This window comes from Pogona vitticeps, chromosome 7 (assembly GCF_051106095.1).
Source record: "Pogona vitticeps strain Pit_001003342236 chromosome 7, PviZW2.1, whole genome shotgun sequence".
Classification (NCBI taxonomy): domain Eukaryota; kingdom Metazoa; phylum Chordata; class Lepidosauria; order Squamata; family Agamidae; genus Pogona; species Pogona vitticeps.
The window spans coordinates 131,287-156,436 of NC_135789.1; the positions used below are offsets into that span (position 1 = coordinate 131,287).

Genomic DNA, 25,150 nt, shown 5'->3' on the forward strand with positions numbered 1-25,150 from the left:
GAGTTCCCCCCCCAAATTGTCCTGCCTTTACTCCTCTGCTCTTTCCACTCACTCTGTGGGTGACACCCTGAACTCAATCCTCCCCACCACATGTGCGGGTCAGTTCCCTCATTCCCAGGCAACACTTACCTGAGGGAGATGGGTTTGCCTTACTTGATTTCCCCACCCAAACATTTGCTTTGGCTGGCATGACGGGGGCACGAGGCATGTGTGTGCAACCAGGGCTCAGGTGGGTTTGATATGGGCTCCCTCCAAAAGTTTAGGTCCCTGATCCATTTTTAGAAATGGAAAAGTTAATGTGATATTAAACAATCATATTAAAAGAGATCTTTTGAAATCTCCCCCTTCTTTTTGGAGGTTAATAGTACTCCACTATCAGATTTTTTTAAAAGAAGAAATTTAACAAATAAATAATATTTAAAACTTATTTGCTGGCTGCACTCACATAATTTTGTAAAGCTCAGCCTACTAACACCCAAATCCCTCCATTTCCTAGATCCAAGGAGATGATGGCACAGCCTCCACTGCACAGAGCTGTTTACTTGCTGTGGAATTATGGGAGCTCTATTCCCAACTGAACAAATGGGCTCCAGGTTGGAAAAAGTGCCCTTGGCATCAGTAATGCACAAAAAAGCTCATTGTGTGCCCAAAAACCTTTACAAGAATGGGCACCACAGGGAGGGGCACTAATTTAACTGTGTGCATCATGGCATTTTTACAGCCAGGAGCACAACAGGCTATATCACAGATATGGCTCTGAATTTTGCACCAGGGTCAGACTGGCATCAGGGAAGACCAGTGTTGTTGTTGTTCATTAAAACACCCGACAATAATTCCACATGCATGACTCGCAACCCACAACTGCTGACCTGGTAAGGAGACAGTTGCACAGCTGAGTGGTTCCCAGTCACGCAGCCCCGTGTACAGGTGAATTGTGCACACACAGCTCAATGGGGTAGAAACCCATATCTTGTGACCTGGTGGAGGGTGTGATTGTTGCTCCCAGGAAATATAAGGCAGACTTCAAAGTCACAGGCTCCTCACTTTCGCCCCTGCTCCCGGCAGCTGCTCTGATGGCAGTGAAGCTGAGCATCACTCCCTTTCGAAGACATGCTTTTTTCCTAGACGCGAAAGGTAGTTTGTTTCTCTCCAAGTGCCAGGAACCTTCCCTAGAAAGAGAATTCTCGTCAGTCACAAAAAGGCACTCTGTCCGTTCTCTCTTGCAAACTCTCCCTATGATCAGCGGGGAGGGAGGGGGGATTTGGCTTTGAGAATACCGACCCGGGCTAGGAAGGGAGAGCCCGCAACGCCTTCTTCCTCAGTCTAGCAGAAGGCGGGAGGGGCCGGGCCACGCCCCTTTACGTCATGACGCCAGGAGCAAGGAGGGCGGAAATGCTCCCACGGAAGCTGGCCGGGCGGAAGTCGTGATCGAGAGGAGCGGCGCGCGAGGAATAGGGGCGGGGCGGGCATAGAAGCAGCAGCCACCACCGCCGCCGCCGCCGCCCCGGTCGGATCCCCTTGGCTGCCTCCTTTGCAACGTTGGGCAGCCTCGGCACCGGGGCGGAGATGGGCACGGTGGTCCCTCCGGGATCCGTGGTGGTGTCCGACTGGCACAGGAGCCAGGAGGGCAAAGAGTACTTCGGGACCCTGCTGCGGCGGAACAGGCGCCGCTTCTTCGGTGAGCATCTACCGGGTGGATGGCCGCTAAACCCCGACCCCTTCGGCGTGAGCAGCACACAAACCGGAGTGGGAAGCAACGCGGCCCTCTGGGTACTTTTGGACTGCGGCTTCCATCATCCCCTGCCGTTGCTCTTGCTGAGGCTGATGGGAAATGCGGTCCAGCACCATCCGGAGGGTCCCGCCTTCCCGACTCCGGCTTTAACAGGTTAGGGCAGAGATCGGGGAGGAGGAGCCCGAGGGGCTGGAGCGGGAACCGAAAGGCCTTCGCTGCCGTGGGGCGGCCTGGGCAGAGCGGCGGGCTTACCTCCGGCCATGCCGAGCCTCTGATTCGGTCCCGCCCCCGCCCCAAAGGAACCGGGTCCGTCCGAGTAGCGCGGCTTTGAACCCCCCCCCCCTCTGGTGGCTGATCCTTTGCACCGCAGCCGGCTGAACTCCCGTGTCCCCGGAGGGCTCCACTCCCACGTTGCGAGGGAATTTTCGCTGCTGAGAAGGCGCAAATCGTTCCTTAGTCATCTTTTCCAAGCCAGGCGAAGAATCCCGTTGTTTCAGGTGGGAGGGGGCAACACTCGTCTTGGTGAGAAGGCGGGATGGGGAATAAGGATGCTTGGGACTCCAGCCTAGAGCAGGGAAACACGAAATAGAGATGTGATTTATTCATACGGTGAACAAAGCTGGCTGCATTTTGCACGGCCATTGATGTCAACACAGCGGGCTCTTCAGTTAGAAAAGAGACTTGAAATGAAGCCAAGCCACCTGAGTCCTAGTCTAATGCTAACCACTTCACTGCCAAAATTATCACACTTGATATTGCCTTTTAGTAGAGAAGTTCTTCCACCATGCTCAGAAGCACTCTTGTCTTGCTTTCTCACCTTTACATTGCATTTCCCATATTTTCTGGATCTGACCTCTGGACGTTTTTGGGTTCGGGCTTTGTTTTTGGGTCAGACTGAAGACTGGGGAGGGTTGGAGCTGCAGCCCATAACATCAACCCCCCCCCCACTAATCTGATGCGATGATCCTTTCCAGGAATGATCGAGAGACCAGTGCTGTCCCCACAGCTGGCTGCAGATGTTGCAGGCTATAAGGTCTTTGTGTCGGGGAAGAGTGGAGTTGGCAAGACAGCGCTGGTGGCCAAGCTGGCTGGCCTGGAGGTTCCTTTGGCGCATCACGAGACAACAGGTGATGCCAGCCGGGCCTGCAGGAATGGGGTCTCCTTCTGCTTCTCCTTGCAACTTCAGTCATAGCGCTGAAGGGGGACAAGTCACTGCCGCCTTGCTTGACCTCGTTTTGCCTGCCCATAAAAAAAGAAATATTATAGTAACTCAGAATTAGGTGAAGCTGGCAGTGTTTCGTAAGTTTTTTTTTTCCTTTTAGGAAAGGATATTTTCCAGGTGTGATAGGAAAGCAAGGTCTGTTCTGTAAGTCACTGTCAGGTGGATGTGAATAGCTCCTTTGCTGAACCCTGGCCTGGTGCCTAGTGTTCTTGTTGCTTATCTATGTTTTAAAATACAAATTAGGGAGAAATATGACTTTTAATATGGCTCAAACATGTATAATTGGCAAATTCACAGAACTCTTCACCTGATGACACTTTCTGTGGTATTCAGAAAGTTACAGAATTCTGCAGTGGCTCCAGCAAGAAAAAAAGTATCACCTTTGCTTTTTTTTAATACTGAGACCAACAGAGCAGTGCAGATACCTTCTTCATCCACATGCCTGGGCGGATGGAATGGAAATGCAACAAAGGGATATGAATAACCTGCCATTACCATCTGAACATCAGATGTGGTGGACTGCCGTCCTCAACAGGCAGCAGCCACACGATAGCTCTTATGTTTTTAAGGGGCATGAGACACGTTGGCTGCCCTTGTAAGAATGACTGCAAATAAATCTCTGGAACCACGAGAACTGTAAATTGGCTACCTTCTAGGCAGAGGGCCACCGTGCCTGCAATTCCAGCTGAGATGAGGCTGTTCTGTGTTTCAGGGATCCAGACCACCACCGTGTATTGGCCAGCCAAGCTTAGAGAGAGTGGCCGGGCCCTCTTCTTCAGGTTCTCCATCTGGGACTGTGGGGATGCCGTACTCAAAAAGTTCGACCACATCCTGCCGGTGAGGGAGCCTGTAGGGGCACAGGCTGGAGGTGGAGGGGAGCCACACACTGGTATATGTGGCCAGGCTGCCTTCTGCCAAGCCAGATGGGTGGACCTTGTGCAACCCGCTAAGAGAGGTCCCAGGGCCTTTGCCAGAGCTCGGCACATCCTGGTCAGCTGCCAGTTGCAGCCGGTGTTTTTTGTTCACCTTGCAGTCTTGCACAGAGAAGGTGGACGGATTCCTTTTCCTGTTCTCATTCACGGATCGTGCATCCTTTGAAGAGCTGCCTAGTCAAATCTCTCGTGTGACAGAAGGTGCCAAGAATGCGGTCAAGATGGTGATTGGCACCAAGTATCCTTCAACTGTTGTGTGGGGTGGACTGATGCTCTCGAGTTAGGACGTTGTCTTTCAGCAGAAGGGGGAGGCAGGCTTTACATGCTCAGAGGCATTTTGCTTTAGGGATCTTCTTATAAAGACAGCAAATTTCTTGTGACCCAAGGAAGCACTTGGCATATCTTTGAAGCCTTTTCCCTCTGAGAAGAACTCTTTCTTCAAGGGCAAGCCAGCAGTTTTCATTTAAAAAAATGGAGGGTCTGAACTGGGCCTCTGGCATCCATTTTTCCAACATAATCAAGCTTTAAGGAAACAAAATGCAAGCATAGTCTGGACCCTCATATACACTCAGATAATATTTAGACTTGCACCAGCTATTTAGTTTTCTTTGCTTCGCTTTTTTGATTCACAGACTGGTTGATTAATATCCAATCTTCACTCAATAATTAATCTTCAGGGAGGTTCACAACACATTCAGAAGTATTGTTCACAAAAAGACAGATCCTACAAAAACACAGCAGAGTATCCCATATCTGTTATACTGTCCTCTTAAAACAATTACTCTTTGGCCTGAAGGCTAGGGACTCAAAAGTGCGGAGGCTTTGCTGTCCTCTTTATGATCCAGTGGAAAATAATTTTGCTGGACCCAACATTTGTGGGACAGTGGGAGATCCTCTGTGGGTTGTGTATCAGTCACTGGTGTTCCATCTCCTTAACTATTTCCCTCCAGGTTTGATCAGTTTGCCCATAGTGATGTGACTGAGCATGATGTGGCTGCATTCTGTCACACCTGGGGACTGCCTGTCTTGCGAGCAAAAAGCATTAATGCACCACTGCTGGCTGATGGCCAAAGCTTGGATGGCCGAGCTGGATTGTCCGACATGGCCCACCTACTCAACGGCCTAAGCGAGCACCTCTGGCGGCAGGACCAGTGGGCGGCAGGACTCCTCCCACCATTGACAAGCCCTGGGTCCTCAGAAGAGCCAGCATTCAGCTGAGACAGTACCCCCAGAAGCACACACATCAGGCAGGCTTGTGTTGTCTAAGAAACTGCTGGATGGCACTGGGATGGTATTTGAATAGAAGCTTCTGACAAGTCTCAGCACAGAGGCTGATTGGCCAAGCATTAGACCAGCACTGTCGTGCCAGTGACCAAAAGGCAGATTGGGCCGAGCCAGGATGACAGAGAGAAGCTTGGTTGGCCAAAAAGCAGCCCTCAAAGACCTGGTGGTCCTTTAGGAAAAGAGACGAAAAATATTGACTCATGTGCTTTTGAGGCCCACAACACCCTTCTTACTGGTATTCCCCCCCCTCCCAGAATTGTGGGATAGACAAGGGCTCCAGGCTGGCTTGAAAACAGGTGACACCTGCCTTCTTGCCTCACTTCAGTCTTGACATCATAAGTCTCTAAACTGAATCATGTCTCCTTCAGATGGATATGCCTCACATCTAGAGAGTAGCTAAACTTGGGTCATGTCCTCGTGCCTTTTCCGTCCCTTTCTATATTGTGTTCCGGAGAGTGGATTTAATAAATACCTTGAATTTGGACCTCAGAGAATGTGAATATTTGTATTTGGATGCCATACATAAATCATGCATCCTCAACGGGACTGGCATTGCCATTATACTAAGCACATGCCAGGCCTTAGCCCCCAGACAAAGAGCCACCTACCCCTTTCCATCCAGGGGGTGGAGATGACCATAAATACTATGGAGATCCCATTTCCTTCCCATGCCAATCTTCCACTGCCATTCATCTCCAAAGATCGGTCCCAGGCAGATCCAAGGTGCTGAGTATGAAAGGAGAACACATGCTTGGCATCTGTGAAATGGCTCCGAGGCCAGCTAGTATTTAAAATCAGCATTTCCAGGGTGCAGTGTTTATTTGTGGGCGGAGACAGCCCACATTTCTTAATTTCAGGCCATTCTTGCTTCAAAGCAGTTGGAAAATTCTGCTGTTCGGCATCCGTGCCTGTCTCTCAGGGCTGAAATCCACCACCTATGTTTTCCTCTTGCCTTCTGTGGATGGTAGCATACCATTCCAAGGACTTATAAGACATTCTCCTCCAGCAGTTGTGCAACAATGATGTCATGGGGTGTCCTGTCAACACAACTGTCTTGTGTTTGGAGGAGAGCACAGTCTAGGCCATCAGAGCTGTCAGGGAGCACCCTTTCCTGTTCCACCCAGGACGTGCTGGCTATATGCAAGGGCTGCACGAGATCAATCCATTCTCTGCCACATGGGTCTAATTTCGGTCCCCTTCTGTCTGGTTTACTGCAACTCTTTCATCTGGGTCTGGAGCAGCGGGAGGTGGATTTAATGCACCCCAAGTGGGCCTGGTTTCCTGCCTCAGCAGAGAACACCCAGCCTGGCCTTCCACTTTTTCCTTCACTCTTCTCCTTAGAACCAGAGTAAATATTTAATGGGCCAACAGCTCCCCGGGGGGTGGGATGGGGGTCTGTGTATAAACTGGAGAGCAAAACAAAAGGATGCTTTTTGGAATAAGAAGTAACTAAGTGAGGAGGTGCTTAATGAACTGGTTAGCACCATTAAAAAAATCTAATATAACTTAGATTTCTTTTCTCTAAAAGCTGTGCAGGGTCTGACAGAGTTCTTTCGCCAACTAACTCCCCAGTTGCTGGCATTACAACCAGCATCCCATGGCATCACAGTTAGGCAACACTGTGACCCACTGGCAGACCCCTGGTGCTTCCCTGTGCCTGGCCTGGCCTCTGCACTTCAACAGGACAGAAGGAGGAAGGGTAGCTGAGTGTAAGCAGCTCAGTGCTCCCCTTCTAGGATGGCTGGTGGAAACGTCCCTGGAGGAGAGGGCAGCCAGGCTCTGTTTCCAATAAGTCTGGCACAACAAGCCCCAAAAGGCAAGAGAAGGAAGGGCAGCAGGTGGAACAGGGCGGCCTTAAATCCTAATCCCAGCACTGGGGCCCTCTTCACCTGCTGCCCTTGCCCAAGGGGGGAATGGAAGGAACAGCAGCTGGGCAAGCCCCTAGCAGCAAAACAAACCAAGAGGCCAGTGTCGCCTGACAGGCTGACTACTTTCTCCTCGCCTCCATTGTCTGGCCACTGAACTCACCAGGAGGAGAAAGGCTGTGTCTCCGCCTTCGCCTCCTGCTGCCACTCAGCGACGCAGCAGGGAGGCCGGCCGGCAAGCGAGGGCGGAGGCTGGGGAGGCGAGGCAGTCGACACCCCCAGCCCGATCCGCCCAGCTCACCTCCCTTTGGCAGCTGGACCACAGATGCCATAAGCATCCGCCGCTGCCAGTCCCCGCCCGGGACTAAAGGCTGCTTCTCCTCCATTGCGTCCTGGCTGCAGGAAGAGCCACCGCCGCCGCCGCAGCCCACTCCCCCACTTTCCCTCAGATGCAAGGAAAGCCGGGCCTGGATCCCCTCCTCCGCCAACCCCATGATCCGCAAGAAGGGCTCCTCCTCCACTTCGGATGCCCAAGACACTGGCTGGCTGCTCGGCCACGAAAAGAGCCCCTCGGGCTTCCTCAGCGCCCCACTGCCCAACGGAGGCCTCAGCGGTGGCGGCGGCACCAGCTCCAGCTTCGTAAGTCCCCTGACCGACCGGTGGCCTTTCCTCCTCCGCCAAGAAGCGCTGGGAGACAGCGCAGGATGGGCTGGGGTGGAGCAGAATGGAATGGGACAGTACAGGGTTAGTGCTACTGCTCAGCACTGTCAAGTTGCCACCGTTGTACGGCACCCCTATGAATCATTGACTTCCAAGCAGGCTTTCTTTCACAGCCCTCAGGTCTTGGTTGTGGATTCCTTTATTGAGGCACTCTCTCTCACCTCAGGTCTTCCTCCTTTCCTACTGCCTTCCACTTTTTCCAAAGGCAGGTAGGACAGGACACTTTGAGTGCCTATTTCCTCAGCCCGTGGCTTTTCCTTTGGGACACCTGATGGCAATGAAAAAACACTCTGTTCATGCTCGGAGTAGCATTCTGACAGTGTCCCAGCTCCAGAGCAAAGCCCTCCTTGATTTTCAAAAATTTGGCAGAGTCCCAAAAGAGGACATAAGGGGTTCTCAACAGGAAGTTCCACATTAAATGGGAGATTCTCGATCTTTGATTGTTCTCCAGAAAAGGAAAAGATCAGCAGATGTTGTGGCCATCAAGCAAGACCGGCCCAAATGCCCTTGGCCACACACTGCAACCGAAGGTGGAGGCGTCCCTCTCCTTTCTTCCACGTTGTTCTGTGCCCTCAAGTAGCCTCCAATCCATGGCAACTCTATGAATGTGTGACTTCCCCAATGCCCTGTCACTCACAGCCATGCTCAGGTCTTGCAAACTCCAGGCTGTGGCTTTGCTTCTTCTATCACTCCATCTCTTGTCTGGTCTTGCTCTCTTTTCCAGCTGCCTCTTCTCTGATGGCACCACCCTAACATTGAAACTCACACAACCCAAGCATAGGTCCTCTGTGTGGTCCGTTATACTCATCAAATGTTTGTGCAGTTAGGCAAGGCAGGCGCAGGAACCGCAGCACCCAAAATGTTTGCTCTGGTGCCTCAATACCTAATCTATGCCTAAATTTAAAAAAAAAAATGAGAGAAAAAGGAATTAAAAGAATGACTGGGTGGGCTGAGGAAGATGGTGCATCGTCTCCATCTCACCAGGTCTCTGTGGAGGGCGGCATCTCCCATCCCGCACCTTAAAGTGAGTGGCAGCACGTGGCCTGAAAAGTCCGGACAGGGAACAAGGCACAAGGGGGAACATCAGATCATATGGAACAGGAAAGAATGAATTAAATGACTTGGGAAGGCCCAGATAAGTCTCCCATCAAAGTCAGGCATGCACTTCCCCAAAGCCTTGACTGTCAGTTTGGGGCCAGACTGGACCAGTCATGTGGACTCCTCTCTCCACCTCGACTGCTCTCTTGCCAGGACATGGGCGGGAGCGATGATGATGAAGACCCAATCTACATTGACGGCACAGGAGGTTATGATTCTGCCAGCGACTGGACTGCCAGGGACAACTACTTCAGAGACGGGAAAACCAAGATTGGTAAGCGCTTCTCCTTAGTGATCTCCCGGCCAAGGTCCTCGGTCTTTTCCTCAGTGGCCCGACTTCTTTGCATGTGGAGATCCCCTGGTGAGAGCCGAGCTCTTGGTGTGTGCCAGGGGGGTAGGGGGTGGCAGCATGGGCTGCTGGAGAGAAGAAAGGGTTCTTTTGAAGGAGGGGAGAGGATGACCTGCACCCTCCAGCCTGCTCAGTCTGAGACAGCCTTGGCCAGCCCTTTCTCTCTCTCTACTTCCTTCTCCTGCTGCAACTGCAGACTTTGTGCTGGTTTGGGAGGAGAAAGTGCGCCCCTCAAAGAAGCGTCAAAGCAAGCAGCACCACGAAAGAAGCAGGACAGGGGACAACTGGGAGCAGCCCCTCAGCAGACACGAGAGGTGGAGGCGAAAATTTCTCAAGAACCTGCACAATGCCGGACTCTTGCTGGAGAAGGTAAGCAGCCGGGGGGGGGGGGGGAGTGTCTTCTTGGGCTGTGTTCATGCTGCAAGAGTGACCTCTGAGCTGAGGGTTCTGGTAGCAGCAGAGGGCTTGACTGACAGGTGGGCAATGGGGCTACCCCTTGGGTGGGCTATCAGCAAGCCCTCATGGGCCAGACAGACCACCCCTGCCCACCCACACTCCCGTCTGTTCCTTCCATAGGAGGAGACACTAAGCGAGCGCAAGACCATTCACTACTTGAAGCTGAGCGCCCCCTGGGAGGTGCTGATGTATTATGCTGAAGAGCTCTGCATGCGTGCCCCGCTCCAGGTGGGTCCTTGGGAACAAGGCTGAGCCCTGGAGGAAAGAGGGGCTGCTGGCCTCCCTTGTTCTTGTTCCAGGCTGTCCACCAGGCCCCTGGTGCTAGAACACCCTGGCCTTCTTCCCAGAAGCTCTCTCCCCAGTGGCTCCTCCCTGTCACTCCCTCGTAGGCCCACCCCAACCCAGACAGGAACCGTTCGGCCGACCTGCTCCAGAAGCTGCACATCCCCAACGTTATGGAGCAATGGGTGCCAAACAAGCCCATGGACTACTACACCTGCGCCTTCCGCAAGTCCAAGCTGGATAAGTGAGTGAGGGACGTCTGTGGCTTTGGGGGGCACAGGGAGTGACCAAGGCTAAGCGAGGGGGCGGGCCCTTGTGCTTTTGCCTGACCTGCCAACCCTCTAGCCTCGGGGTGGGCAAAGACGTCCTTGCACTCAATGCCCAGCAGCTCCCACCACTGCCTCGGCTGGCGACAGTGGATTAATGCCCATCTTTCCCCATCTCAGCTGCTGATCTGTCTTACTTTATAAAATGGGTGCATTCCTAATACAACTATTTTTTTCATACAATCCATTGTGTTGCAACCTCATCACATTCCTGTTGTGTGGGCCACCACTATTGTTTTTAGCCCTGTAGTAAGCTGGGGCTGAGTGGGTGTGGTTATCAATTGAGACGTCTCCCACAGTCCCATTTTCCAGTCCAGGACCCTCTGTGTTGCAGGTTCCTGGGCAGTGACCTGCATGACTCCTACTTCACCAACACCCAAAGGCACCGCATTGTAAGTGCTGTTGCAATATGGGGTGGGAGAGGAGATGCGTAGAGTGTTAAGCCGACACACATCCGTGGCGCTGCAGCCCTTGACACCCTGGCCCCGCCCCCAACCCCTTTCTCACTGGATGGTGCTGTGCCCTGACCACCCTACTTCTCCCTTTCCCATGGTCAGGTGTACGAGATCTTGGCCCGAACTCTCTATGGGAAGCGGAAGCATGCTGAAATTGGCATTGACCGCCTCCTCAACGAAGGGGTATACTCGGCCGCCTTCCCACTGCATGAGGTAAGGAGGGCTCAGCTTGGGAAGGGTGGGAGCAGGATGAAGGGCAAGGACTCTGAGAAGAGCATGAGCCTGATCAGAGTCCCTCGGGGTGGCCAGAGGAAAGGCACTCTGCACCTGCTCCTGTCCCCAGGCACCCTCGAGTCCTGCTTCTCCTACTTTCCATGGAGAGTTACATACGAACTGCATGGAGCAGTCTGTGTCATTGGTCACCAATACCCTCCCAATTGCTCTGTGATGTCCCTCCTCAAAGACAAAGGGCAAGTAGGCCATGTGATTCTGCTCAGGTTGTACCTCCACTGCTGGACCATGACTCTGGGAAACTGTTCCAATGTGTTCTTGCCTCTCTGGATTGTAGGTGATGGTACAAAGTTCCCTTTATCCTTTCCCTTCTTTTCTCCCCCCAGGGGCCCTTTGAACTTCCTGAATATAATGTGCCAGGTGAAGAACTGAATCCCCGGCAGATCCTCTTCTCTTTCTGGGCCCAATGGCGCTGTTGGTACAAATACCAGCCCTTGGACCACATCCGGGAGTACTTTGGAGAGAAGGTGGCCATCTACTTCGCCTGGTTAGGTGAGATATGCCCAGACCAGGGGCCCTCGACTCTCCTCTTCTTTCCTTGCTTAAGCATTTCCCTATGTCAGCTTAACACCCTAAGTTTCCTCTTCTGAGCACTGTCTGGAAAGAAACGTTGCCACTCTGTATGTGCTGACAGCAAACCTTTCCCTTTCAACAAAAGAGACTCTGAGGCTCAGGCGAGTCCCAGCAGTTGTGGCCCAGGAAAAGGCGAGGTGGCTGGGGGGGGGGGATGAGAGTCTTTACTCACCTTCCATGTAGCCTCTGGGTGGTGCTCACCAACATCCCTTGGGTTCTCCTCCTCTTCCCTGGCAGGATTCTACACCGCCTGGCTGCTCCCAGCGGCAGTCGTTGGCACACTCGTCTTCCTGGCTGGTCTCTTTGCTATGGGGACAAACACGCCTGCGTGAGTTAGGGAGACAGCCAGCCATTGGGTGGTGCCAGTCTGCTTGCCAAGACTGGGGTAGAGGGAATGGGGCAAGTTCAAGGGTGTGTGTGTGTGACTGTGTTCACTGGCTCTGCTGGTCTCTGATGGAAGGAGAGACCTGGGTCCTCTTCAGACCCATCTGGCAGCATTTCTTACATTTTCACAGCTCTGACAGTGGGACTGAGAAAAGCCCCCCCATCTCCTCCTTTCCCGCTTCCTAGGCAAGAAATCTGCAACAGCGCAGAGGAGTTCCTCATGTGCCCTCTCTGTGACACCTGTGGGACCTGGCACATCTCTGAGATCTGCCCCATGGCAAAGGTGAGGGGTTGAGCAGAGGCTGGGTTGCTCTTGCTGAGACAGCCATCAACAGCCTGTGTCCAAAAGGGACACAGTGAGAATTACTGCAGGTTCGAGCCCCATCTCTGCTGGGAGTGAAATCGGTACAGGCTGGGCAGCCTGTTTCTTCACCTGTAAAATGTCAATGAGTGACTCAAAGAGCAATGCAAAGACTATAGCAATAGATTAGTTCATTGCTTCCTGAGAAAGGGGTGGCACTGCCTATCCATTCAGTGGCTTGGTACTTATCTAGGAAGGCAGATCTGAGACTTTCTCCTGTTTTAAGTTGAAAGTCCATGGCAGGGGCTGTCCCGTTTTAGCTTCACAACCACCCTGGGAAGGTGCCTGCCCAATACTCAGCAGGCCTTCCCCAACATCTGCCCACTTGGCCACACTGGGTTCCTACAGGACAGTGGCCAGGAGGTACTGCCGTGTTCTACCATTTCCATGTGAAATCACAAACTCCTCTGTTCAGGGAAGGCAGTTGCTCAGGGGTCTCTCTCTCTCTCTCTCTTTCCACTGGGGGGGGCCACAGGTGGGCTACCTCTTCGATCACCCAGGGACCGTCTTCTTCAGCATCTTCATGTCCTTCTGGGCGGTGACCTTCTTGGAGTACTGGAAGCGCAAGAATGCCACCCTGGCCCACCACTGGGACTGCACGGACTTCCAAGAGGAGGAGGCAAGTGAGGCTGGATCCTGGCTAATATGGTTCCCCCCTCCACCTCACCCTTAAATAGCAGAAGGGGTATCCCTGTGGGAACAAAAGATAGATACCCCTCAATCCTGTGTGCTTGTACCTCTATATTCCTGCCCTATATTGTGTGCATATTCTGTGGGTTTGTGGAAGTCTGCTAAAGACAAGTTATACAGCCAAATGGGTACAAAACTCTGAGGGTGTTAGTGTTAAAATATTTCAGATGAATTTTTTTTCATAATCTACCTTTCTGTGGCACATAGACAATCTCACAGACACTTAGGAAAAAGGGGAAAGGATGAAGATTTTAAAAACATATAAAGCTAGGAAATAAACAAACCTAAAAAGCCAGAAACCAGCAGAAAAAAAAGGATAAACAAAGAAGATGGACCATATGATCCTTGCAAGTAATGTTGCTACAATGGACATTCTAATCCTGGAAACAACTACATCTGAATAATTTGTAAACCTTCTCTTATTCCACACTGGACTAGCCATCCTTATTCCCATTATGATCCTAACCATATCTGTTTGGAAGTGAACAGACAGGAATGGAGAGTTGGAAAGGATCCCTGAGGTCACCGATTTATCATTCATGTAATATTTATAAAGCCAAACTACATGTCAGTAAGAGAATCTGGTGCTGAAACATGCCTAGCAGATGGCCAACCTACCTGTTTAAAAACCTTCCAAGGGAGTCCTCTCGACTGTCATACAGCAATGATCTCCTAACCTTTGGCTGTAAACCTTTTTTCTTATTGTCGGTACCCACTGGTTTCAGCTCTGCAATATGCATTAAAAATAAAAAGATTGTTTCATTTGCAACACCTCTGACTCCCTCAGTTCCACTTGGGGTTGCTCTAATCCCCTTCTCAACCACCCTCACTTACCATCAGGGCACATGTGTGTTATCGGTTTGTGTTTTCCCCTCGCTCCAGGAACGGCCCCGGCCAGAGTTTGCCGCCATGGCTCCTCGCATGGAGCAGAACCCAATCACAGGAATGAAGGAACCCCATTTCCCCAACCACGACCGAATCTCCCGCATCCTGACGGGGTCCATGGCCATTATCATCATGGTGAGCTGGCTTGCAGCGACCACTGGGCCTCCGGAGGAGGACTGAAGGGCATTCTTGCAGTAATGACCTCTCACCCTGCTCCCATTTCCTGATTTCTACCCCCCTCCAGCTCTGCGTAGTGATGATCTTCTTGGTATCAGTGATCATGTATCGTGGGATAGTCAGCACCATGATGTACCACACAGGGAACATCATCCTGATGACACAGGTGAGAGGCAGGATGGAAAGATGGGAAAGACATACGGCAGTGCATGCATGACCTAGAGACTTGGCTCCCATTTTCAGGAGAAAGGGCCCTCTCGGGAGAAGGCACGGGGCACAGAGAATGGTCAGTATTCAATGGCTCTTTCTGTGATGGCTAATGCTTTGGATTCTGTAGAAAACACACACCTCTCTTTTGCACACTTATTTGCGCAAATGTAGAGAAAAATGTACAATCATATTGACTTTTAGCTTCTACGTACAGAAACTGTCAATGGGTGCCAACAGCTCTGGGGCTCCACAAAGGCCTTCCCTCCTTCCTATAGAGTGGTTAACTAGTTAACTATGGTCAACTAGCAATTCTGTCTCTTGCAGGCAGGAAACATTGCCAACATCAGCAGTTCAATGGTGAATCTAATACTCATCCTCCTCATGAGTCAGGTCTATACATCCCTTGCTGAGAAGCTCACCACATGGGGTGAGTAGTAGGAAATATATGCATGCCCTCTGCTCCTGGTACCATGGCCAGTGACTCCCTGTCCTACCATGTGGCCATGGCTGGCTGGCTGAATTTGGGTCATTTTCACACACCCTGGCCTGTGGTACTAACGCCCTGTTGGCACTTGTGGGGCAGGGCATTAGCGCCTGCACTTATGTAAAACTGATGCTGAAGCCTTCTCCTGTGCCCAATAACTGGTGGTGCTCAAGGTGGCTCCACCATTCCTACGAGTCATCCACGCCTGTCCCCTCTTTTCAGAAATGCACCGCACACAAACACAGCATGAGGATGCCTTCACCTTCAAGGTGTTCATCTTCCAGTTTGTGAACTTCTACTCCTCCCCGTTCTACGTGGCTTTCTTCAAAGGCAGGTATGGTGGGTGAGGAAGGTGCTGTTTGTGGGGCAGGAATAGAAAAGGATTTCTGAGAAGAGCCCAGCCCTTTTCAGACAGCAGCAGATATTTTGACTCCGGGTTGCCTAGCCAGGATAGCCAGTGGTGAGGAGGAGGGAAGTAGAACTGCAAAAGCCTCTAGAACAGCCATAACCTTCCACACTGAAAGAGTGTCTACTCAGCTACAGGCAGCAGGAAGGGCTTCCCAAAGGGTATGTGCCAGATATTACCCAAAAGGTGCCCAACTAAGACAAATACCAGCAGGATTCAGCTCTCTTCACTCTTGCCTTTTGCGCAGGATTGTCTTGGCTTATGCTGGCCAGGATCCTACCACACAACTTTGCAAAAATGGAAGTCAGTCAGAGGAAGCTGCACTTCCTGGCCTCCAAGTCAGTGTAGTAGTGGTGATCTTCCTGGTGGCCACACTGCTACCAGGTGGGCCAAGAGGCCCTGGCTATACACAAGGCTTGGCCCATTCCTTCTGTCTCTCACCTGAAGGGCTGCCTCCATAGTTCTCCATCAGCTTGCAAGTTTCCCGTGCCACTCCCTGCTTTGTTTTTGCCATCACTGGCCTCTTTGATTAGCCAGAATGGGACTTGCTGGCTGGAACTGGGTTTCTCATATTCAGACAACTCCCTTTGTCTCAGCAGGTTTGTGGGGTATCCTGGTCAATATGGAAAACTCCTGGGCATGAGGAATGAAGATGTGAGTATTTCTGGGGAGGGTGGGCAGAAAGTCTCCCTCATCCAAAACTCTGCAACTTCTGTAGCTGAAGCCAGTCAAGCAATTCCCAGAAGAGAGACTAGGAAAGGGTTGTTGTTGCTGTTGTTTTGCTTCCTATGGAGCGGAAGCTCATTTTGGTCCATCCTACTGTCACTACTGATCAAATGGGTAGTGCAGAGTTTTGAAAAGGAAATGTTATGGCATCTGCTGAAACTGAGGCAGGACTGGGATGAAAAAAAAAAGTAGAGAACACCATTTTCCTCTCTCAAGTTGCTCTGCAACTCTATGCCAGTGCAGAGCTTCCTATGGGAACAGGCAGTTGCCATCTGGGTTTCCGAAGAGACCGCTTAAATGTGAGCAAGGGTGGCTTCGTTCGAGTGTTCCTGCGCTGAAGGGGGACAGCTCCTTAACTGGTCAGGCCTTCACTTGCCCTGCCTCTCTTCTCCTCCCTGCAGTGCGGTCCTGGTGGGTGCCTGATAGAACTGGCCCAGCAGCTCTTTATCATCATGGTGGGGAAGCAGGTGGTCAGCAACATCCAGGAGTTTCTTGTTCCGTGAGTGGAAGGGAGGAGCAAAGGTCTGCGGGGAGTGGGGGAGCTGGAGGCTTCTACCTCACAGACTTCTTCGCCTTCTCTTTGTTGCACCTGGAGAAATGCATGCTCTACATGCGGACCAGGATGCAAGGGACTCATGGTCCAGTCCCTCCTCTCACGTTGCGCGTCCAGCATCTCCTCCACTTTCCTCTGCTGCAGGAAGCTGAAGGCCTGGAACCAAAAGAGGAAGTTGGCCCGGGTGCGAGGCTCCCAGATCTGCCAGGAGACCAAACGATGGGAGGAAGACTATGAGCTCATTGAGTGCGAAGGCCTCTTTGAGGAGTACCTGGAGATGGGTAAGTGGACAGCAGGGGCAATGGAGGGGTAAAGAACACCTGGTTCTGCAAAGCTTTATCCGCCCATCTTCGTCTTTTACGAAACAGAGGCAAGAGCAAGACCACAGTTATGAAGCAGCATCTTCCTTCTTGCTCAGAAGCTTCTCTCCTGCCTGTTCCCCAGCAGGAGACGGAGGAGGCATCCGCCTTATTGCTCCTCTTTGCTTTTCCTTTCCTTTCTTTCTTAGTGCTCCAGTTTGGCTTCATCACCATTTTCGTAGCTGCTTTTCCACTGGCACCACTCTTTGCACTGCTGAACAACTGGGTGGAGATCCGCCTTGATGCCCAGAAATTTGTCTGCGAGTACCGCCGCCCTGTGGCTGAGCGTGCCCAGGATATCAGCGTCTGGTTTTTCATCCTGGACGTCCTGGCCCAAATCTCTGTCATTGTCAATGTGAGTCTGTGGAGAACTCGGCTCCAGCCACCCTCTTCTATGAATCAAATCTTCTCAGTGCCCGGGTGGTGCCTTCTCCCATGCTTATTTCCAAACTGCTCACTCCCCTGTCCCCAATCCGAGACTAGAATGCCTCCATCATAAGGCACGAAGGGCCCTTCTGTCATTGGCCATTTTATGACAGACCAAAGTTATCCAATGCTTGAGTGGTGAGAAAAGTTGCCAAGATGGGATTTCTGACTCTTTACCTGAGCAGAATGTCTGTAGGAACCTGAAGCCCAAATGTGGGAGCTCATTAGTTCTGCAAACCTCCTTTTGTGTGGCTAGAATGACACTGTGAAAAGCACACGATCTGAATGCAGGCGTATCTCCAGCCCATGGGACGCTGGTCTGCCTCAGCAGATGTACCCTTTTCGTGCCAAACTGACTTAAGAGGAAATGCCTTGTCTGCGTCGTCCTCCCTCCACCAACCTGGTGCCTGCTGGGTGTCTTCTCTGCCCACAGGCCTTCCTCATTGCTTTCACATCCGACTTCCTGCCACGCCTCCTGTATCAGTACGAACACGACAGCCAACTCCGTGGCTATGTGAACTTCACCCTGGCTTATTCGCCACCCAGCTATGTGGACAGCAACCACACCATGTGCCGGTGAGTAGAGGGGGAGTCACTCTCTCCACCACCACCCCAAAGACCCCCCCCCGTCTTCTCACTGACCTGCTGGGATGGCTTCTCCCTCTCCAGGTACAAGGCCTTCCGCGACACCCATGGCAACTACACCCTCTTCTACTGGAAGCTGCTGGCCATACGCCTGGGTTTCATCATCGCTTTCGAGGTGAGAGGCATGGCATGGGGGATGAGGAGCTGGAGCCTCGAGGAGCTGGAGCCCAACAAGCACATCCATTGGTTCCCTGGTGGAGTGGCTGAAAATAAGAGGCGGCTTATTTTCACCTCAGACCACCCTCACACCGCAGAGGTCACCTAGCTGTTTGCGACAAGAGTAAAGTGTGGCCACAAATGAATAGCTCCTCATCATTCATTTCCCCGTATCTGTTCCAAAGAGAATGGTTGGATTTTCCTTGGAAGGAATTCTCACATCTTGGGGCACAAACTCTCTCCCCAGGGGATTTTTTTTTTAAAGAATAAAGACAAAAAATGCCACTTTGGCTCCTCTTGTCCAACTTAATACTAGCTGGTGCAATTTTCACATAAATTGTCTTGTTTAATTGACCATAATTGGCTTATTTAATTCAATTTGCTTGATTTTAAAATTTAATTAAATAACCTCCTGGATTCCTCTTCATGTCTGGAGGCAATATTTGATTTAAATCCAGGAAATAAATGTCATTTGCTTTACTTTCCTGCCAAGCTCATAGATTCAGATATGCAAGTGGAAAATAACATTCACCGTGGTGCAGTTTAATTTTAATGTGCCATTGAAGACTCTTTTTTTTTCTTTTTCTTTTTGCTGGGTAGGAGGCAAATCCCTAGATAACTTGCCCCTCAGATACACCTCACCTCCCTGAGACTGAGCTACAACTGAGGAAACCATCCAACTACATCTCACTGAAAACTAAAACTCCCATAATCCTCTAACCAGTCCCTGTATATGACAGGTAGAGGCTTATGGGAGTTAAGAGTGCTCACATTAATGCTTCCAAGACACCCTTTGAACTCACGCAGGGATTTAAAAGGAAAACACCATCTCTTAGCATCAGTCATTCCATCTACAAAATGAGACCAATAACATTGGCCTACTTGTCCAGGTTGTGCTAAGGCTAGAAGGTTGGGAATGTGAAGCTCTACGCTCATGTGTCTTGTCCCATCTCCTTTGCCCAGCATGTGGTCTTCTTCTGTCTGCGCCTCATCGACTGGCTGGTTCCAGACATCCCAGAGTCCTTGGACTTGAAGATCAAGCGGGAGCGCTACCTGGCCAAACAGGCCCTGGCTGACAACCAAGATGTGCTCCTGACGGTGAGTCACGACTCCTCTCCCTCACCAGGTTAGTGCACACAAGTAGCTCCACAGAGGGCACCTTTTATATCTGTGTGCATTTCTGTGAGTGTGTCTTTTTTTGGTGCAAACACCCAGCAGCAGGGGAGGAAGACAGGGTGCTCGATTCCTCTCGCCCCAGAAATCCATCTTGGGCTTCTTCTCACTGTCACTCCAGGCAGGTTCAGTCTTGAGAAGCAGTGAAGTCAAGTAACTCATATCTTTAACTTTCACGAGTCTACAGAGGAATCACCTTCCCTTGTCATAATCCAAGACCCTGAACGCCTGGCTTCCTGAAATTGTTATGGAGGCAGGTGTAAACCATGGCATTTATTTCAATCTTCATTTTTAAAAAATACCAAATTTAAGTCCTTCGTTTGAAGGTCTTCACCATCTATCACTGTTTCTGGGTAGCTTTCAGCTGTGTACATGTTTTGTTATCTCAGCATGTCGTCTTGTGGTGCAGCATGGGCAGTGTTGTACTTCCGAGGCTCCCTCATAGTAGGCTTCTCTGTAGTAGCATGATTGACTGGTGTTCTCAAGGCGAGAGGAATTATGGAGAGAGAGAGAGGAAGAGGAGGAGGAGGAGAGAGAGAGAGGACTGAGTTTGTGGCCTTGGAAACAGTGGAAGAGGATGACTTGAGACCAGAAGAGCAGCACCTCTATCGATGCCCAGCCAGGATCCAGCAAAGATATTGTGAAAGACCAACCAGCTGGTCTCCAGACACCTCCCAAAAAGGAGTCACGTCTGACTGCCCTTTCCAGAGGAACTTCTCATCCTTTGGGGGAGATTGTCTGTGCACAGCAAACCAGGAATTGGACGGTGCAACCAAACTTCTGCTCATTTTTTTTCAGTGGAAGAGCCATAATGAACCCATGCTCACGGCCATGTGTTCAGCAGCAGATGGGAAGAGAGGGGAAAAGAGAAAGGTCCCCAGAGGCTGGCAATGTAGAATGCTATGGCAGAGGGAAGCTGTGGGTGGCCATGGCTTAGGATCCTGCTTCCCAGGCAGAGGCTTCCAAAAAGCCCCAATGAGGGAGTACTCGCAGTGTTCTTTCTCTGCTTTTTTTCTCAGTAGCAGCTGGAAGGTGGCTGGTTCCATCTCTCTTAAAAACAAAGGCTGGGAATAGCATTTCAACTAGAATTCATCCAATCTCTCTTTGCAATTTAATTCTGCAAAGCTATTGATGCTGGTGGCTGACCAGGACCTTGTAGCAATGAGTTTTCTTGCCCGCCATGGCCTAAGGCAGTTTTCCTTGGGCTTGGTTCCGAACATAAGTGCACCCTTTCCCTCCTACTGCTGTTTTGATCTTGAGGAAGCAGCCCCTAGGACTTGGATGTTCTGTGGTGGGAACCCAAATGCCCCTCCCTCTTGCTTCTTCACACCTCCTCCTGGTTTCCTTACTGAGGTACCATTCCAAGCCTGATCTCCTCAACACTAACTGGTAAGATATCAACCTTCTTCCTAGACGCAATGTACTAACTTTGCTGCCTTCTTGGATTTTTATTTTTCATTCCATACAGCAAGCAGCTTTTTATCCAGCAGCATGATCTAGTGCAGTTGGAAGCGAGGACTGCCAGCACTGGTTCTCCCTCCACTGTCAACCATGTGGCTCGGCTCCAGTTTATAGTGAAAAGGATCCCAGAGGATGATGGAGACACAGAGAGGCTCTTCCTGTCTCTGCATAAGGCTGAGGAAGACTTCAAGATGGACAACAGCCCCTGTTGTGGTGTGCCACCGGCAGGCCTTTGGGCTACGTCGTGCTGCTTAGCCTCCACTAACACCCTTGAAGGAACTGCTTTGCTTCCTGGCTTTCCAAGGACCCTCGCTTCCAGCAGCAAGAGAGGTCCGAGTCAGTTCAGCAGAGAAGGCGCCAGAAGGGCTGGCAGAGGCAAGGCAGCAGGTGCGAACAGGTGTGGACCAGGAAAGGCTGGGCACTGGCAATCTGCCTAAATTGGAGGGGGGCAATGAGGGGAGGACTAAGAGCACAAAAGAGTGAAACCTGGCTGCCCTTGGATGTCCAGCAGTGGGTCCACCCTCCTTCTGCCAGCACGGGGGGGGGGGGGATGCACCACAAAATCAGGAGTGAGGAAAGCCTTTTGAGGGCTGCATGCTTTGTGGAGCAACATTCCAAATCCGGCGTTCCTACCCACTCGCACAACATTGCTCACAGCTCCGAGTCTCCGTCCCAGACCATCCTGTGACCTGAAAGCAACTGGGGTGTTGTGGACTGCAACGCAAGGAGCGAGTGTCTCTTCCTGTGCCCATGTGCCACTCCAGCTGCACCTGTGGGGTGGACAACTGCATGCCTGCCTTTCTATTGTCAATGCCTGCCATGTGTTTTCTCTCCCTGGCATGCTCTCCTCCCAACAGCCTCAGAGTCCCCTCCCCACATTGCCTGTGTCACGTCCCTTGGTTGCCTTACGTGCCCTGGAAGCAAGAATAAAATGTGGAATGATACCTACCATATGCCTTTGTTCCCTGAGGGAGTTGGGGGGGGGGGGCAGCAGCAGACATCCAAGCAGGGCTGCTCCCAGTTGCCATGGGGATTCCCACCACGGGGGGGGGGGGGGCTTTCCTACAAGCAAACAAACAAGAACTCCTCCCAGAATAAGGACACTTAAAAATGGATTGTTCTAATGAGACACATGTCCCTGGAAGTCTGTCACAATCCTTGGTTGAGTGTTTTTCAAATATACGTCCTGCACTTCCAAGACATGAATCTGAGACTTTCAGCTGAAGGAAGAAAATCCCATCAAAGGAACCTGGACGGAAGGAAAGAACAGAATAATGTTTAGCTTTTCCTTCTTCGGTTAATAAAGGGACCCCCTCCAAGTCACTCCCGGGGCACTCGAATGCAAGACAGGGCAGTTGTTTGGAACATGTCACAAAAACAGAAACGTTCCTCCTGAGCATATACCTCAACATTAATACTGAGTCACTTCAGCCAGTATATATATCTATACACACAGTTAGAGAAAGACAGAGAAGTCCCATAGACCAATCCCTTGGCTGGCCAGCCCTTTGTGCCAACATCTCTACGAATCCATCTGTGGACTGGAGGAAAAGATGGGTTGGGAGGCGGGACCTAGGAGAAGGCAAGAGGTTGCTAGACATCTCAAGGGCCCTTCCTCGGTTCACCAGACCCTTTCATCATGCCAGCAAGGGGCTGGGACAGGGAGATGGCCTGTTGCATATACCAGAAAAATGATCTAGCAGATCTATAGTGCTTCTGCCCACGGAAGCTCATTTTTTAAAAAGGCATCTCCCTAGCTCTCATATTGATCCTCTAGAATAAACATTAAAACGCCAAAGACGCCAAAGCCAGGATGCGATCACCTGTGGTGAGATATTTAAAAGACATGCTTGACATGACTTCCTGCATGTTCTGTGCCACTAGGAAGCTACTTGGCTAACCAAGCATGGTGAACTGCTGGGGAGGCCAAGGTGTGTTGCCTACGTTTTCACAAAGCCTGTATCCTGAGGCTGGATCTGACTACCAAAACCAGGTCAGGCCTGGAACCAGTGGAAACGGATGCTGGCCTCCCCCTACTCTTTCTGAGCCAGGATCCTCTCCCTGCTCCCCACACCAGCCGAGCTATACTGCTCCTTCCTGAGCCCCAGGTAATCCCTTGCCTCTGGGGGCAGCTTTCCTTGGCTAGAGCCTCAGTTCCTCAACTGAGAGGAGAACAGGACAAGGAAAAAAAAAACACACCCAACACCTGTTATATTTATTCCCCCTGTGCTCTTCTGGAACTGCCTCACATACCCGAGTCCATTCCTCTCCACTACCTGCCAAACCTGTTTTTATGACTGTTGGGTGTGTGTGTGAGGAATGAGAGGTAACCAAGGGGAGCCAGCAGGCAAGTCCATACAGTTTGCACATTCTCTACTTCTTCTCCCCCCCCAATGTCTGCATTTTAACGTTAGAACTATTTATTTCAAATATTTCACCTTTCTCCTTTAAAAGGATTAAAGGCAGCTTACATGTTTAAAAGAAAGAACAGAGCAGGGCAATCAGAGAGTAACTGAGAACAACTGCAGTGCAAGGAATTGGGTTAATCAGTAGTACTGCAGTCAGGCGTCTCCTCAAGACCTTTACTAGATCCCAATAGATTCAGGCAGGCAGCTCAAGGTTAATTCAACTTTCTGTCCTTCAAAGGTCAGTAGAGTGGTGCCCCGCTTGATGATGATAATGTGTTCCCTTAAAATCGCTGTTAAGCGAAATTGTCGTCAAGCGAAAAACCCCACTGAAATGCATTGAAAACCGGTCAATGTGTTCCAATGGGGAAAATACCTCATCGTAAAGTGAAGATTGTCCATAGAGAACCACCAATCAGAGTGCACATTTGAGGTTGTTGTGATGCTATGGGAGGCCAGTTTCTAAGGCAACAGCAAAAACTAGCTTGAAGCTGGTGTGTGCCCCTCTAAGCAAATGGTACCCTTCTTTTCATGAACACTTGAGGGCAGCATAAACCTTCCAATGTGACACACCCCTGAGATGCCTGATGGAGAATCTCTCTCCCAAACATCATGCTAGTCACTAACACATAGGAAGCTTGCAGGATCTTTGCTGTGGCTTTGCAACTGGCATTTCAACTTATCTTTTTCTGGTAAGTGCAACCTGTTCCACCAACAGGTGTCAGCTGATGATGGAGATTTTGGGACGGGATATCATTAGGGTCTTACACAATGGATACTACAAGTAGTAAGGGGGACAAAGGCAAGAAGGCAGCCAAACCCGCACACAAAGTGAGGCCCATTTGAAGCAGTATCACATACCTAAACACGTGATGTGCCACTATTCTCCCTGCCTTACATAATGCCTGAATTTCCCCATGCCTACATTTACAGCTCTCCTCTAATTACACTTAATTTTTAGTCTCTTCTTTAAAATTTTAACGAGGCAGGCAATAAAAGGGGGCTGGGTTCCACCCCACCCAGTTGCGGATGTTACGACGCTGTCTGTGTTGTTGTCTAGCTCCTCTGGGAAGAGGGAGAGCAGGACCTGAGCACCCCAAGGAAGCAGAACAGCCATTCCTTTTTGGCCAAGTTGCAAGTGGCAGAAGGTTTCTTGGCTTCCGGGTTCTGTCTGTCATCATCCTGGCACTGAACAAGACTCCAAATTGACTTAGGTGCAAATGCCTTCATCCTCCCATGGGTGCAAATGAGGATACCATAATTGGTATAAATGCAGAAGAGCATTTAAATGGGTTTCCCAAGGACACATGTCAGGACACCTTACAACAGTCCTGACAGGTAGGCCAATAGGAACAGTGTGTGCTTGGGGCGAGGGAGGGTGGCGGCATAGAGGCTGGAACCTGGCTCACTGTGTTTGAAGCAGAAGTGAGATTTGAACTGATGACTTCCTCTGGTGATGGTCCCCATCTGGTAGACGGAAAAAATAAATCCTTCTATGTCTTCCTTTTGAGTTCCCTCAGTCTGGCCAGAAGCCCTTTGTCAACTTGGGTTTATCTTTTTGAAATTTTCTTCCCTCTCTCCCCTACCTCAGCTACCTCTTTTTTTCCTGTGGTCCTGGAAAAAGGAGAAGGACTAGGTCAGTTGTCACACAGGTCTAGACTCTGCCATCCTTATGATGTTCTGGCTGGAATTGAAGTTCTGGTTTGTTCGGAATCACCTGCAACCACTTTTCACTGATTCATCTGACACTCACTGTGCTCTTACATCTGGGGTCAGAACAGTGGTTCTGATAGGGGTAGATTTCTGAATAGAATTGTGATGGAGATGACTAAATATGCCCTGTGTTTGGAGCAGGAAATGTTGCACTGGCATTTTTGTGCCTCATTCGTTCTAGTTTTCCACTCTGCTTATGGGCAATAAGTGCATCTTCTATCAGCATATGACTGCTGGAGATAACAAAGACTTTCCTGAATTATAAGGCATAGATTCTTGGGCAGGGATCAGCTGAGGTACCATCTGGATGAGAAATAAAGAGCCAAGGGGACCAAGGAAACTGTAGGTTTT

At 50.7% G+C, this 25,150-nt stretch overlaps 2 protein-coding genes and 1 long non-coding RNA gene across 9 annotated transcripts in view; 2 read left to right on the forward strand and 1 right to left on the reverse strand.

The window, feature by feature from the left end:
* Window positions 1-1,330: 1,330 nt before the first annotated feature.
* Window positions 1,331-5,654, forward strand: CPLANE2 (ciliogenesis and planar polarity effector complex subunit 2). 4 transcript variants are annotated; one of them, XM_020782039.3, is made up of 5 exons: window positions 1,337-1,678; window positions 2,707-2,859; window positions 3,667-3,791; window positions 3,988-4,124; window positions 4,837-5,654. In XM_020782039.3, the coding sequence occupies exons 1-5, from the start codon at window positions 1,567-1,569 to the stop codon at window positions 5,102-5,104; spliced, it is 795 nt and encodes a 264-aa protein (XP_020637698.2). In that variant the 5' UTR covers window positions 1,337-1,566; the 3' UTR covers window positions 5,105-5,654. The 4 variants fall into 4 exon arrangements, with proteins under 4 accessions (XP_020637700.2, XP_020637698.2, XP_078235597.1 ...); XM_078379471.1 differs by lacking the exon at window positions 1,337-1,678 and adding an exon at window positions 1,722-1,885; XM_072977381.2 differs by lacking the exon at window positions 1,337-1,678 and adding an exon at window positions 1,902-2,254.
* A 1,161-nt stretch (window positions 5,655-6,815) lies between these two features.
* On the forward strand, window positions 6,816-21,630 carry LOC110073153 (anoctamin-7). Of its 4 annotated transcripts, none has more exons than XM_020782033.3 (23): window positions 6,816-7,674; window positions 9,007-9,127; window positions 9,399-9,571; window positions 9,779-9,886; window positions 10,048-10,184; window positions 10,601-10,658; window positions 10,824-10,934; window positions 11,339-11,504; window positions 11,823-11,913; window positions 12,156-12,252; window positions 12,806-12,949; window positions 13,903-14,040; window positions 14,150-14,248; window positions 14,617-14,719; window positions 14,999-15,110; window positions 15,779-15,836; window positions 16,310-16,407; window positions 16,606-16,742; window positions 16,970-17,175; window positions 17,680-17,822; window positions 17,916-18,006; window positions 19,011-19,173; window positions 20,689-21,630. In XM_020782033.3, the coding sequence occupies exons 1-23, from the start codon at window positions 7,528-7,530 to the stop codon at window positions 20,718-20,720; spliced, it is 2,733 nt and encodes a 910-aa protein (XP_020637692.3). In that variant the 5' UTR covers window positions 6,816-7,527; the 3' UTR covers window positions 20,721-21,630. The 4 variants fall into 4 exon arrangements, with proteins under 4 accessions (XP_020637692.3, XP_020637695.3, XP_020637693.3 ...); XM_020782036.3 differs by having other exon boundaries at window positions 19,011-19,145; XM_020782034.3 differs by having other exon boundaries at window positions 15,782-15,836.
* The window catches only part of LOC110073156 (uncharacterized), an 86,677-nt gene continuing 74,418 nt past the window's right edge, over window positions 12,892-25,150 (reverse strand). The window contains exons 4-6 of the long non-coding RNA XR_012080502.2: window positions 17,889-21,930; window positions 13,639-13,747; window positions 12,892-13,021 (exon numbers count right to left, since the gene is read on the reverse strand). This is a non-coding gene — a long non-coding RNA (uncharacterized LOC110073156). The remainder of the gene's footprint in view (window positions 13,022-13,638; window positions 13,748-17,888; window positions 21,931-25,150) is intronic.

Bases quoted from the DNA above. Each gene is read 5' to 3' on its own strand.
- CPLANE2 (XM_020782039.3), top strand. From the start codon at position 1,567: ATGGGCACGGTGGTCCCTCCGGGATCCGTGGTGGTGTCCGACTGGCAC. The intron at 2,860-3,666 runs GTGATGCCAGCC...TCTGTGTTTCAG, and splicing joins GGCGCATCACGAGACAACAG to GGATCCAGACCACCACCGTG. The intron at 3,792-3,987 runs GTGAGGGAGCCT...TTCACCTTGCAG, and splicing joins AGTTCGACCACATCCTGCCG to TCTTGCACAGAGAAGGTGGA.
- LOC110073153 (XM_020782033.3), top strand. From the start codon at position 7,528: ATGATCCGCAAGAAGGGCTCCTCCTCCACTTCGGATGCCCAAGACACT. The intron at 14,041-14,149 runs GTGAGCTGGCTT...ACCCCCCTCCAG, and splicing joins CCATGGCCATTATCATCATG to CTCTGCGTAGTGATGATCTT. The intron at 14,720-14,998 runs GTGAGTAGTAGG...CCCTCTTTTCAG, and splicing joins TGAGAAGCTCACCACATGGG to AAATGCACCGCACACAAACA.